Here is a 13,951-nt window from a genome sequence, read left to right as displayed (position 1 = left end):
CTGATTGGTTGAGCGAAGCCCCTCTCTGATTGGTTGAGCGAAGCCCCTCTCTAAGGTACGCGAGGGAGGTGCGCGTAAGCTTATCGAGGTCGACGACTAGCTCAACTGGTTCGCCGCCTTGCAGTGGATCCTGCGGTGCGTTGGTGACAAGTTCGATTCCCTTCAATTTTTTTTCTTCTTTTTTTAACGTGCATTCTTTCGCTGGTTAAGTTTAGGCATGTTAAGTTTAGGCGCTGTTTCGGAGTTGGTTAAGGTTAGAGTTTGTCTTAGAGCATGGCAATATTCTTTCGGAGTTGGTTAAGGGTTAGGGACCGCGCTGCCGCGGTCACATGGGCGTAGTGGCCAATCAGAGAGGGGTCTGCAGAAATGGAGTTCAACCAATCAGAGAGGGGTCTGCAGAAATGGAGCTACGAAATGTAGAGACGCGTGGCCCCTACCCCAAAATGAAAGCTATGATGATGAGGAACACGTGGGGAAAATTTGGTGCTTTTGTCCGGCGTGTCCACATCCTTCTCAAATCTGGTGCTAAGCCACCGCACTAGAGGGAGACAGTCTTTAATAACATCTCTCTAACCTTCCCCGTGTGGAATGCACCTGATTGGATAAATTACATGGTGCTCTAGTGCGACATCTAGTGGCTGAATGTTATCTATAGCACCTTTAATATCGGTCCTATATGAGAGCAGAACATTGGGGCCTGTGGAGGCAATAGTGACAAAAGGGTCATTTCAATAACATTTGGACTGTTCTTGTCTCAAGCCAGTCAGCATCTACTAAATCACAAACGGTGGTACTGTAAGGCCTATATCAGCAACAGTTATCACTGGTCTACGAGCTCAGTATTGGCTGTTGTTTTAACTACAAACTAAGTACAAGAAAAACTAGAAAGTACTAGAAAAAATAGAATATTCAAATAGCATTCGGTTAGCTGATCACTCGTTAAAAAACTACACTTTCTGCCTCCTCCGTTTGGTGGTGGTGGTAGCATCAAACGAGTTCTGATAACTCTTGGAGCAATCATGTTTCTTGAGTTGCCTGGACTCTGAGAAGCCCGTCCCACAGTGGTCACAGGAGTAGAGTTTGACTCCAGTATGGATCTGCATATGAGACTTCAGTGTGTTGGACTGGCTGAACCACCTGCCACAGACTTTACATCCGTATGGTTTAGCTCCCGTGTGGACCCGCAGGTGTCTGTAGAAGTTGCACGAGGTCCTAAAGGCCTTTCCGCACTCCTCGCACTTATATGGTTTCTCTCCCGTGTGAATCATCTCGTGGTTCTTCAGATGTGGCCAGAGGATGAACTTCTTGCCGCAGACACCGCAGCCGTAGGGTTTCTCCCCTGTGTGGTTTTTCATGTGGTAGTCGAACGTATTCTTGAGGTGGAAAGACTTCCCACACAGGTCGCAGTTGAACTCCTTGTGTTCCTGGTGACTTTTCTCGTGTATCTTCAGGTAGGTGGGTGTGCAGAAGCCTTTCATGCAGACCTTACAGTTGAATGGTTTGGCCGGCGTTCCTCCGCCTCTCCTCCGTCGTAGTCCTTGAGCTCCTGGTTCCTGTTCCTTGGTGTCACAGTGTACCAGTTTCTGATGCTTCAGCAACATGGAGTTGTAGAAAAAGGTCTTACCACACAGATCGCACATGAATGGCTTTGTGGCTCCATGAGTGAGCATATGCGACTTCAGCGCCCAGCCACCTGTGAATTTCTCTCCACACACCCTGCAGCTCAGCGGCTTCTCCCCCGTGTGAGAGTTCCGGACGTGTCTCTGGAGGTTTCCCTGCAGGCCGAACCGAGATCCGCAAAGCTGACAGATGAAAGCCTTTTCTTGCGTGTGAACGACTGTGTGTTTCCCCAGCGCCACCTTAGACTTGAAGGCCTTGGGACATTCGGCACACTTGAAAGGCCGCTGGTCCGAATGCACTCGCTTGTGGGACCGTAAGTTGACATGGGTTCGGAAAGTCTTTCCGCACGTGGCGCATTTGAAGTTCTTCTCACCCGTGTGAATGGACCTGTGTAACTTCAGACTGGTCTTCATGGTGAAGCCCCTCCCACACGTCTCGCAGGTGAACGGCTTGACATCGGTGTGCAGCAGCTCGTGACTTCTCAGAGCGCTCATCTGAGCTCTGTTCTCTTTGGCTTCGTGAGTCAAGACATGTTTTTCAAGAGCCGCCTCTTGGTGGAATTTCTTCTCACAGCGGTTGCAGGAGAAAGGCTTGTTGTGAAGCTTCATGTGTGTGTTGAGGTTATGCACGTAATGGAAGCCCTTCTTGCAGACGTCGCAGAAGACAAGTTTCTGGTTATACTTCTCTCTCCTCCTCCTGTTCCTCTCTTCTTGGTCCTCCGTCAGGCCTGGGAGGAAGGAAGAGAAGACAACAACATCACCAACAACAGATAAACAGAGAGAGGACAACAGCACCAACAGATAAAGAGAGACGACAACAACATCACTAACAGATAACCAGAGAGACGACAACAGCACCAACAGATAAACAGAGAAGACAACAACATCACCAACAGATAAACAGAGGAGACAACAACATCACCAACAGATAAACAGAGAGACGACAACAACAGCACCAACAGATGTAGTGTGTAACTGTATGTATAATGTGTAACTGTGTAATTATGTATTGTGTAATATATAATGTGTAACTGTATAATGTATGTTTTTTGTGTAATGTGTAACTAATGTGTAACTGTATAATATGTAATGTTTATTGTGTAACTGTATGTGTAACTGAATAATGTATACTGTGTAATGTGTAACTGTATGTGTAATGTTTATTGTGTAATGCGTAACTATGTATAATGTGTAGTGTCATGTATAATGTGTAACTGTATAATGTGTAATGTGCAACTGTATGTGTATTGTGTAATGTATGTTTAATGTGTAACTGTATAATGTATAATTATGTATAATGTGTAATGTACAGATAAACAGAGAAAAGACTACATCACCAAAAGATAAACAGAGAGAAGACAACAATGTGTAATGTGTAACTGTATAATGTGTAATGTTTATTGTGCAATGGGTAACTGTGTAATGATTAACTGTATAATTTGTTATATGTATTGTGCAATGTATACTGTGTAATGTATGTTTTGTGTAATGTGTAACTGTATATGTAATGTTTATTGTGTAATGTGTAACTGTAAAATGTGTAACTGAATAATGTATACTGTGTAATGTGTATTGTGTAATATGTAACTGTTTAATGTGTAACTGTATGTATAATGTGTCATGTATAATGTGTAACTGTATAATGTGTAATGTGCAACTGTATGTGTATTGTGTAACTGTATGAATAATGTATAATGTTTAATGTTTAATGTTTAACTGTATAATGTATAATTATGTATAATGTTTAATGTAGAATTGTGTAACTATGAATCATGTATAATGTAGAATTATGTATATTGTGTAATGTTTAATGTGTAACTGTATAATGTGTAACTGCATGTGTAATGTCGTTGCATCTCCTGGTGGCAGAATACGGAATGTCCTTCAGGAAGGTGCAGTGTTTTTTTTAAACACTTAACACGCAATGGAAGAGGATATGGATGTCTGATCACAATAACGGCATAGATAATCCAATTTCTGTTCATCACAATGAACTGTATGGTGCAGCAAAATGTGACATCCAAACCAAAACCAAACCTGTTATTTTCAAATGACATCCTCTCAAATATTAGCCTTGCAAGCCGAAAACCTTGCATGATTTACATTTACATTTTGTCATTTAGCTGACGCTTTTATCCATAGTGACTTAAAAGTTATGTACGACAAGTCAGCAGGAAGAGTACAACTCTTTCAGCTGAGTAACAATGATAAAACAGTGCTGAAACTTGGGTGCTGCAGTGTTGAGTGCATAGACATAAGACATTAGTATAGTAGGAGGAGTGCATGGTAGTATTAGGACAGTAAGAATATTGGTGCTTTTATAAAGATGTTCTTCATTTCAGATATTGATTGAAGAAGTGTGTTTTTAGTTGACAGCGAAAGATTGGTCGGGATTCGGCTGTCCTAACTGTGGTGGGAAGTTCATACCACCATTGTGGAGTGAGGACCGAGAATAGGTGCCTTCTCTTTGATGACCCTCCCGGAGCTTGGATAGGAGGCTACATATTCCACTGTGATGGAAAGGTTGGTCAGGGGGGAGGATTTGGCCAGCAGGTGAAGCAATTCTGTTTTGCTTAGGTTGAGTTTGAGGTGGTTGGTCATCATCCAGGCGGAGATCTCAGACAGACCGGCCAAGATCTGCTCAGAGACATGGATATCTGAGGGAGGAAAGGAGAGTTGGGTATCATCGGCATAGCAATGATACGAGAAGGCATGTTACCCAGAGATTTGTTGGGAGAAGAGGAGGGGTCCAAGGACTGAGCCCTGGGGGACACCCGTCCGAAGGGGGCGGTGGGCCGACAGTAGGGCTGTACCGAATGCTTCGAAGCTTCGATCATAATGTTGACATTCGAATTCTAAATCAACATTTGAATTTTACATTTTTCATAAAAATAAAAATAAATCTTGTAAAACTTTTTTTTGTTGCGTCTATTAAACCAATGGGGGTTTTCTTCACAGTTGCAGTTAAAGATTAGGCTACACTAATATTATAATATTATACTATAAGACGTCACCATCACTTTCATACCAACCGTGCCCTTATTGGATTATTTATGTTGACGAAACTGATGAGTTATATTCATTAAATAAGTTGATTTAATAAAAGAAAAATACTCACTTTATTCAAATTGAGGATTTAGTTTATAAAAAAATATATATATATATATTTTTCTTTTTCAAAAAAAAATGGAATAGACATTCGAAGCTTCGTTCGAATACTTCAATCGAAGCTTCGAATGTTAAAAAATGACATTCGGTACAGCCCTAGCCGACAGGGTTCCTCTCCATGATACGCGGTAGGATGTCAGCCATGTCAGCGCAGAGCCAGTCACTCCCATTCCTGCAAGGAGGATCTGATGGTTGACCGTGTCGAAGGCTACCGACAGGTCCAAAAGAATCAGGACAGAGGAGAGGCCTTTCACTTTTGCTAAGTGAAGAGCCTCTGTGACTGCTATGAGGGCCGTCTCTGTGGAGTGACCAGTCCTGAAGCCTGACTGATTAGGGTCTAGCTAGGTCATTCTGTAAGAGATAATCAGTAAGTTGGTTGGATACAGCACGTTCAAGTGATTTAGAAAGGAAGGAGATAAGACAGGACGATAGTGCTTTTCTTCCCCCCGAGCGATGTGACTGTGACTTGTTTTAGGGAGGTGAGAATCACCCCAGAGTTGAGGGATGAGTTGATGGTTGCCGTTAGGAATGGGAGGATGTCTGGTGCTATGGTCTGGAGGAGTGGGAGAGGGTATCGGGTCCAGCTGGCATGTAGTGGGATGGTTCGACGTTATCAGTGTCAAGGTCTCTGCGTCTGTAACGGGAGAGAAGGATGACAGGGTAAAGGATGAGGTTCTCGATTCAGCATTTGGAACAGGCGGGGGTTGGGACAAGCAGCTGCGGATGCTCTCCACTTTTTCCTCAAAGAAAATCACAAAGTCTTCGGCAGAGAGAGAGAGGAGGGGGAGTGAGGAGGTTCTTAGCCGAGGCATCGATCTTATGGTGAAAGAAAGAAGCTTTGGCAGTAGTAATGGTTTTGGAGAAAGCTGACAAGAGGTTGTGATAGGTGGTAATGTCACCTGTGAGGTGTGACTTCTTATACTTCCTCTCGGCCACTCTCAGGACCTGTCCGGTATGATATACCGATCATATGCATTTGAATTTTTTATTGTAGCGTGTATAGGGATGAAATGCCAATGGATTAAGTATAATATGCGTTGCAGCCTCCCAGGAATTACCCTAAACCGCTCTAAAACCATACTTATATTCACCACGGTATAAAACAGGAATGTATGGATGGAAAAAATATTCCTTTTTCACATCTTGAACGATAGATACTCGATGTCAAATGGGCCATAGTATTGCATCCATAGCTATAATATTTAAATAGTTATAGCCCTGCAAACAAGGTGAGTGACTCCCATCGTTTACAGCTGTGGCAGTAGCTACTACAGGATGAGGCTAATAATGGCAGTCAATGTCTTAACAGTAATGAATGTATATTAACTTCAGTTGACTGTTTTTTGACGGAGTGATTTAGCAGGTTTACAGATGATTTCGTTGGAAGACAATTGAACACTGTGTTTGAAGGTGTACTTGATTATGTAGGACTAATGATGAAGTTGATATATCGAAAGATGAAAGACTGGGGAAAAAACATTGTTAAGGGTTTATTGTAATAAGGGGTAGGACCTGATAAGCATCTTGCTTCTTCCTATTCAAATTTGGTGCCATTTGGCCAGATGGTGGCGCCATACTGGGGGTTTCTTCTGGCTTGCAAGGCTACTCAAATATTGCATTTTGAAAAGATTTTATAGTGGTTGTTATCATTGACTATCATCGATCAGAATTGTGCTCAACAATATCACCATATCATAATTTCATCCCAATATGATGAATAATAATACTAAATTATGGCCCAGCACTAGTTCATTGAATGACATGCTGTCTTACCAAGGTACTCTGATGTGACCTCACCTGTTCCTCTGTTTGTCTCGGCTTCAGCCAGGAGCTTCCCCTCACTGATCTTTACCGTTTCCTGTGAAGGAGATACAAGAAAACACTGTCTTCTCCACAGGGAAGTATAGACATCTGAATAAACAAATTCAGTAAAAAATGTATTTTTGATTGTATTCCCTCATGTCTCTGTACAGCTGTGTACCAATAATAGGGGGAAGGGTATTGATATAGAAATAGAGTTTGTACTGAAGTTGGCTTCTCTCCCCCTACCTCATGGAATACCCTGCAGGAAACTTTTAAACTAGGCATTCTAGTGTCTATGGGTCAGTTTCGAACCTTGATAACCAATGTAGTCGTTTCTAAATTGTTACCTCTGGTTTTAGTTTTTCAAATGTGCTCCTAACACAAATAGATCAATACAGTCCGTATTAAGTGATGTTGTGTTTATTTTTAAAATATAGCCAAGAGTAAAGACGCTAATCAAAACAGCAGTCAAAGTGTATATTTTCAGCACTGTTTGTTTAGCAATGATCTTAAGTGTTATTAGCTAAATATGAGCATTGCACAGGAAAATGGACGATTTAGATGGAACAGGAAGCACTCATGAAATCGTTGTAGTCCAGAGACAGATGAGACCCAGGGCACTACTACACAACCCAGCTCACACCAGCTGACGACCTAAAAATTATTGTATTGTAAAAGTATTGACTGAAATATCGTGTTTATATTTCACGGGTCGAACAAACCTCAATAGTATTGCCATAAAATACAACATATATTGTTTCTTTACCTTTCTGTGAACGTCTAGGAAGAAACCACGTCTCAATCCAGTAAAAAATGGCGGAGCTATGGACATTATACAAAAGTAACTGTACTTGCAGTCGATTTCATTCACAGTCTTTGCTGCCCTTTACTGGGCGCCTGGTGGTACTAAATCCAGATTTAATTTAGATTTGCCGATCCATAGATGTATGACTTTACCATAATAAGGTCATATATAGGTGTGAGGTTTTGTCCGCTGCTCACCAACTTTCTCTGTCTTCTTTAAGCCTACTGTTAGGAATTCCCTACTCACTCTCTCTAGCCCCCACCCTCTCGTTCTTTACTCTCAGTGGCCACACCTGTTCGATTATCAATTACCTCTCGCACCTGTGGTGGCAGGCTAATTAGTTCCCCTGTGGGCTTTAAATACCAGGGCGCTTCCCCTCGTTTCGGCGTGGGGTCGTGTTGTATTCATGCTGAGTCATATTCTCTAACATCTAGACTCTTTCGGGAGATCCTCTGGTCTACCAATGCTGTATATGGATTTCTCCAGCCTTGAGATGTTTTGCTCCAGCCTTCGTCTGCTGTCGCCGTAGCCTGTGGAGGAGACTGTTCTGCGCTCCCTGTAACTTCCACGGGAGGCACCCCAGCGTTCCACTGCAGACCCCAGCGCAGCTGTTCGTCCTGACGCACATCTAGACCAACGCGCATCTTCCGGACCCTCGGGCTTGGCACGCTCTCCAGTCACCAGCGCGCAACGCGCATCTGCAAGGGCTTGGCACGCTCTCCAGTCACCAGCGCGCAACGCGCATCTTCAAGGGCTTGGCACGCTCTCCAGTCTCCAGCGCGCAACGCGCATCTTCAAGGGCTTGGCACGCTCTCCAGTCTCCAGCGCGCAACGCGCATCTTCAAGGGCTTGGCACGCTCTCCAGTCTCCAGCGCGCAACGCGCATCTTCCAAGGATCCTCGTGCTTGGCACACTCCTCCTCGCAGACGCACCCCGAGGCGTCTCTCGGTTCCGACGCGCACACCAAGGTGTGGCGCGCACTCTGTTCCTCGGCTCCGACAGCGGCTACCCGGTGGACGACACCCTCGCCACCGCCACTGTTCCGACGCGCACACCAAGGTGTGGCGCGCACTCTGTTCCTCGGCTCCGACAGCGGCTACCCGGTGGACGACACCCTCGCCACCGCCACTGTTCCGACGCGCACACCAAGGTGTGGCGCGCACTCTGTTCCTCGGCTCCGACAGCGGCTACCCGGTGGACGACACCCTCGCCACTGCCACTGTTCCGACGCGCACACCAAGGTGTGGCGCGCACTCTGTTCCTCGGCTCCGACAGCGGCTACCCGGTGGACGACACCCTCGCCACCGCCGCTGTTCCAGCACTCTGTTCCTCGGCTCCGACAGCGGCTACCCGGTGGACGACACCCTCGCCACCGCCACTGTTCCAGCACTCTGTTCCTCGGCTCCGACAGTCGGCTACCCGGTGGACGACACCCTCGCCACCGCCACTGTTCCAGCACTCTGTTCCTCGGCTCGGACAGCCAGCCACCCGGTGGCGGTGCCCTTGCCCCCGTTCCCGCTGCTGTCCCTGTACCTTTACGCATACGCCTGGGTGAGTTTTGATTGTGATGTCACTCACTCAGCGTAATGCTTTTTGCCCCCGTTCCCGCTGCTGTCCCTGTACCTTTACGCATACGCCTGGGTGAGTTTTGATTGTGATGTCACTCACTCAGCGTAATGCTTTTTGCCCCCGTTCCCGCTGCTGTCCCTGTACCTTTACGCATACGCCTGGGTGAGTTTTGATTGTGATGTCACTCACTCAGCGTAATGCCTCTTGCCCCCGTTCCCGCTGCTGTCCCTGTACCTTTACGCATACGCCTGGGTGAGTTTTGATTGTGATGTCACTCACTCAGCGTAATGCCTCTTGCCCCCGTCTCGCTGCTGTTCCTGTACCATTACGCATACGCCTGGGTGAGTTTTGATTGTGATGTCACTCACCCAGCGTATTGCCTCCTTTAGTTCTCACTTAGATAGTATTTTTGGACATTACATCTCCCCCTGTGTGTTTGTCACACGAAGATATTATTATTTTGTTACTTTGTTTATTTGGACTGTTCTGCATCTGCTCTGTTTGTTCCCTTTTGAATATTAACCCTCTCCTCTGTTCTGCAGAGCGGCCCAGATGTTTTCCCACCAGTCCCCAGTTCCTCCCTGTCCCCAGCCCGCCTCCGCGGGTCTCTGTCCCCAGTTCCTCCCTGTTCCCCAGCCCGCCTCCGCGGGCCTCAGTCCCCTCTGTCCCTAGTTCTCCCCTTTCTAGTTCCACCTAGTTCCTGGTCCCAAGTTCCCCCCTTCTAGTTCCACCTAGTTCCTTGTCCCTAGTTCTCCTAGTCCCCAGTTCTCCTGTTCCCTAGCTCTCCTTGTCCCGACTTCTCCTAGTCTCTAGTTCCTCTGTTCCTTTAACCTTCCCCTAGTGTTCCTTAACCTTCCCCTAGCGTTCCTTTAATGTTTCCCCTAGTGTTCCTTAACCTTCCCCTAGCGTTCCTTTAATGTTTCCCCTAGCGTTCATTAACCTTCCCTTAGTGTTCCCTTTTCCTGCCCGCCTCTTAAAGGCACCTAGTTTTTCCCCTCTTGTTATATTCCTGTATTTGTGTTCTCCCTTAAAGGGACAGTGCCCTTTTTCCCTGTCTCTCAATAAATATCTGTTTCTTGGCAAACCATCATACCTGTCTTGTGTTGTGCGATTGGGGTCGGTTACAAACCATAACAGTACGACCCCACCAAATCGACGACCCCAGCCAGCACAGACGGTGTATGTTGAGTTTGCCTTTTTTTTTCTCTTGTTCCCTCTAGTTCCCCTCTAGCTCCCCTGTTAGCTCCCCTGTTAGCCCTGTTGGCTTCCCTGTTAGCCCAGTTTAGCTCCCCTGTTAGCCTGTTAGCTCCCCTGTTAGCCCTGTTGGCTTCCCTGTTAGCCCTGTTTGACCCCCCTGCAGCTTGTTAGGCCTCTACTACCAGCATGGCCCCTGTAGCTAGCCTTGCCCTGGCAGCTAACCCAGTCCCTCAGCAGAGCCCCAGTCTGCTAGCTTAGCCCCGGCTGCTAGCACAGCCTCTATGTTAATGTAGCAGTACAGCTGGCATAGGCCCTGTAGCTATCAGTGCCTTGGCAGCTACCCTTTCCCCCTGCTAGCCTAGCTCGGCAGCTAGCGCAGCCTCTATGTTGATGTAGCAGTACAGCTAGCATAGGCCCTGTAGCTATCAGTGCCCTGGCAGCTACCCTTTCCCTCTGCTAGCCTAGCTCGGCAGCTTGCACAGCCTCTATGTTGATGTAGCAGTACAGCTAGCATAGGCCCTGTAGCTATCAGTGCCCTGGCAGCTAACTTTCCCTCTGCTAGCCCTTTCCCGGTGCTACCATGGTTACCCCTTAGCTACCCTGCTTGCCCCTCAGTTCCTCTAGACCAGTTCTCTAGACCAGTTCTCTAGACCAGTTCTCTAGGCCAGTTCTCTAAACCAGTTCTCTAGACCGGTTCTCTAGGCCAGTTCTCTTGGCCAGTTCTCTAGACCAGTTCTCTAGACCCAGTCCCTCTAGACCAGTTCCTCTAGACCAGTTCCCCCGGTTGCCCCTCTGCTACCCTAGTTACCCCTCGGCGACCCTGTTTCTTTTGCTAGCCCCACTCTTGTGGTGGCTTCCCCTGCTGGCTTGGCCAGTACCTTTTGTTTTTGTCTTGTTTTGCCCCCTGCCACTCTGTCTGTATTTGTTTTGGGTCGCCAGGTGGCTCCCGTTGAGGGGGGGGTACTGTGAGGTTTTGTCCGCTGCTCACCAACTTTCTCTGTCTTCTTTAAGCCTACTGTTAGGAATTCCCTACTCACTCTCTCTAGCCCCCACCCTCTCGTTCTTTACTCTCAGTGGCCACACCTGTTCGATTATCAATTACCTCTCGCACCTGTGGTGGCAGGCTAATTAGTTCCCCTGTGGGCTTTAAATACCAGGGCGCTTCCCCTCGTTTCGGCGTGGGGTCGTGTTGTATTCATGCTGAGTCATATTCTCTAACATCTAGACTCTTTCGGGAGATCCTCTGGTCTACCAATGCTGTATATGGATTTCTCCAGCCTTGAGATGTTTTGCTCCAGCCTTCGTCTGCTGTCGCCGTAGCCTGTGGAGGAGACTGTTCTGCGCTCCCTGTAACTTCCACGGGAGGCACCCCAGCGTTCCACTGCAGACCCCAGCGCAGCTGTTCGTCCTGACGCACATCTAGACCAACGCGCATCTTCCGGACCCTCGGGCTTGGCACGCTCTCCAGTCACCAGCGCGCAACGCGCATCTGCAAGGGCTTGGCACGCTCTCCAGTCACCAGCGCGCAACGCGCATCTTCAAGGGCTTGGCACGCTCTCCAGTCTCCAGCGCGCAACGCGCATCTTCAAGGGCTTGGCACGCTCTCCAGTCTCCAGCGCGCAACGCGCATCTTCAAGGGCTTGGCACGCTCTCCAGTCTCCAGCGCGCAACGCGCATCTTCCAAGGATCCTCGTGCTTGGCACACTCCTCCTCGCAGACGCACCCCGAGGCGTCTCTCGGTTCCGACGCGCACACCAAGGTGTGGCGCGCACTCTGTTCCTCGGCTCCGACAGCGGCTACCCGGTGGACGACACCCTCGCCACCACCACTGTTCCGACGCGCACACCAAGGTGTGGCGCGCACTCTGTTCCTCGGCTCCGACAGCGGCTACCCGGTGGACGACACCCTCGCCACCGCCACTGTTCCGACGCGCACACCAAGGTGTGGCGCGCACTCTGTTCCTCGGCTCCGACAGCGGCTACCCGGTGGACGACACCCTCGCCACCGCCACTGTTCCGACGCGCACACCAAGGTGTGGCGCGCACTCTGTTCCTCGGCTCCGACAGCGGCTACCCGGTGGACGACACCCTCGCCACCGCCGCTGTTCCAGCACTCTGTTCCTCGGCTCCGACAGCGGCTACCCGGTGGACGACACCCTCGCCACCGCCACTGTTCCAGCACTCTGTTCCTCGGCTCCGACAGTCGGCTACCCGGTGGACGACACCCTCGCCACCGCCACTGTTCCAGCACTCTGTTCCTCGGCTCGGACAGCCAGCCACCCGGTGGCGGTGCCCTTGCCCCCATTCCCGCTGCTGTCCCTGTACCTTTACGCATACGCCTGGGTGAGTTTTGATTGTGATGTCACTCACTCAGCGTAATGCTTTTTGCCCCCGTTCCCGCTGCTGTCCCTGTACCTTTACGCATACGCCTGGGTGAGTTTTGATTGTGATGTCACTCACTCAGCGTAATGCTTTTTGCCCCCGTTCCCGCTGCTGTCCCTGTACCTTTACGCATACGCCTGGGTGAGTTTTGATTGTGATGTCACTCACTCAGCGTAATGCCTCTTGCCCCCGTTCCCGCTGCTGTCCCTGTACCTTTACGCATACGCCTGGGTGAGTTTTGATTGTGATGTCACTCACTCAGCGTAATGCCTCTTGCCCCCGTCTCGCTGCTGTTCCTGTACCATTACGCATACGCCTGGGTGAGTTTTGATTGTGATGTCACTCACCCAGCGTATTGCCTCCTTTAGTTCTCACTTAGATAGTATTTTTGGACATTACATCTCCCCCTGTGTGTTTGTCACACGAAGATATTATTATTTTGTTACTTTGTTTATTTGGACTGTTCTGCATCTGCTCTGTTTGTTCCCTTTTGAATATTAACCCTCTCCTCTGTTCTGCAGAGCGGCCCAGATGTTTTCCCACCAGTCCCCAGTTCCTCCCTGTCCCCAGCCCGCCTCCGCGGGTCTCTGTCCCCAGTTCCTCCCTGTTCCCCAGCCCGCCTCCGCGGGCCTCAGTCCCCTCTGTCCCTAGTTCTCCCCTTTCTAGTTCCACCTAGTTCCTGGTCCCAAGTTCCCCCCTTCTAGTTCCACCTAGTTCCTTGTCCCTAGTTCTCCTAGTCCCCAGTTCTCCTGTTCCCTAGCTCTCCTTGTCCCGACTTCTCCTAGTCTCTAGTTCCTCTGTTCCTTTAACCTTCCCCTAGTGTTCCTTAACCTTCCCCTAGCGTTCCTTTAATGTTTCCCCTAGTGTTCCTTAACCTTCCCCTAGCGTTCCTTTAATGTTTCCCCTAGCGTTCATTAACCTTCCCTTAGTGTTCCCTTTTCCTGCCCGCCTCTTAAAGGCACCTAGTTTTTCCCCTCTTGTTATATTCCTGTATTTGTGTTCTCCCTTAAAGGGACAGTGCCCTTTTTCCCTGTCTCTCAATAAATATCTGTTTCTTGGCAAACCATCATACCTGTCTTGTGTTGTGCGATTGGGGTCGGTTACAAACCATAACAATAGGCCTGATATTCTACACTATATTCATATTTCATGTGTCCGGATGGCAAAATTCAGTACTGTATCTACAAAAAAACCTGTAAATCATCTGCCCTTTGTTCATTTGCTTAAATTCCTTTGCACAATTGATCTTTTCACTTTTGGTCAATGTTAGCATGGTGTTATTCACCGTCAAAGATGGATTTTTTTTATAAAAAAATTATATTATCTTTTTACAATTTACTCAAGCATAGTAACAGACACAATATTTCTGACACTGGGAACTGGTCCATAGATGTCCCTAGATACCAAGA

The 13,951-nt window shown here is 48.0% G+C and overlaps 1 protein-coding gene across 1 annotated transcript in view; it reads right to left on the bottom strand.

Moving 5' to 3' along the window:
- Positions 1–947: 947 nt before the first annotated feature.
- The window catches only part of LOC311231617 (uncharacterized protein), a gene marked incomplete at both ends in the record, with an annotated part of 31,313 nt that continues 18,309 nt past the window's right edge, over positions 948–13,951 (bottom strand). Inside the window, 2 exons of the mRNA XM_084318245.1 lie at positions 948–2,347; positions 6,585–6,645. Coding sequence (XP_084174371.1) covers positions 948–2,347; positions 6,585–6,645 — 1,461 coding nt within the window. The remainder of the gene's footprint in view (positions 2,348–6,584; positions 6,646–13,951) is intronic.

Source organism: Notolepis coatsorum (genome assembly GCF_963971535.1).
Source record: "Notolepis coatsorum genome assembly, chromosome: 7".
NCBI classification, from domain to species: domain Eukaryota; kingdom Metazoa; phylum Chordata; class Actinopteri; order Aulopiformes; family Paralepididae; genus Notolepis; species Notolepis coatsorum.
Note: the sequence above shows the minus strand (reverse complement) of the source record. Positions and strands in the feature narration are given on the sequence as shown.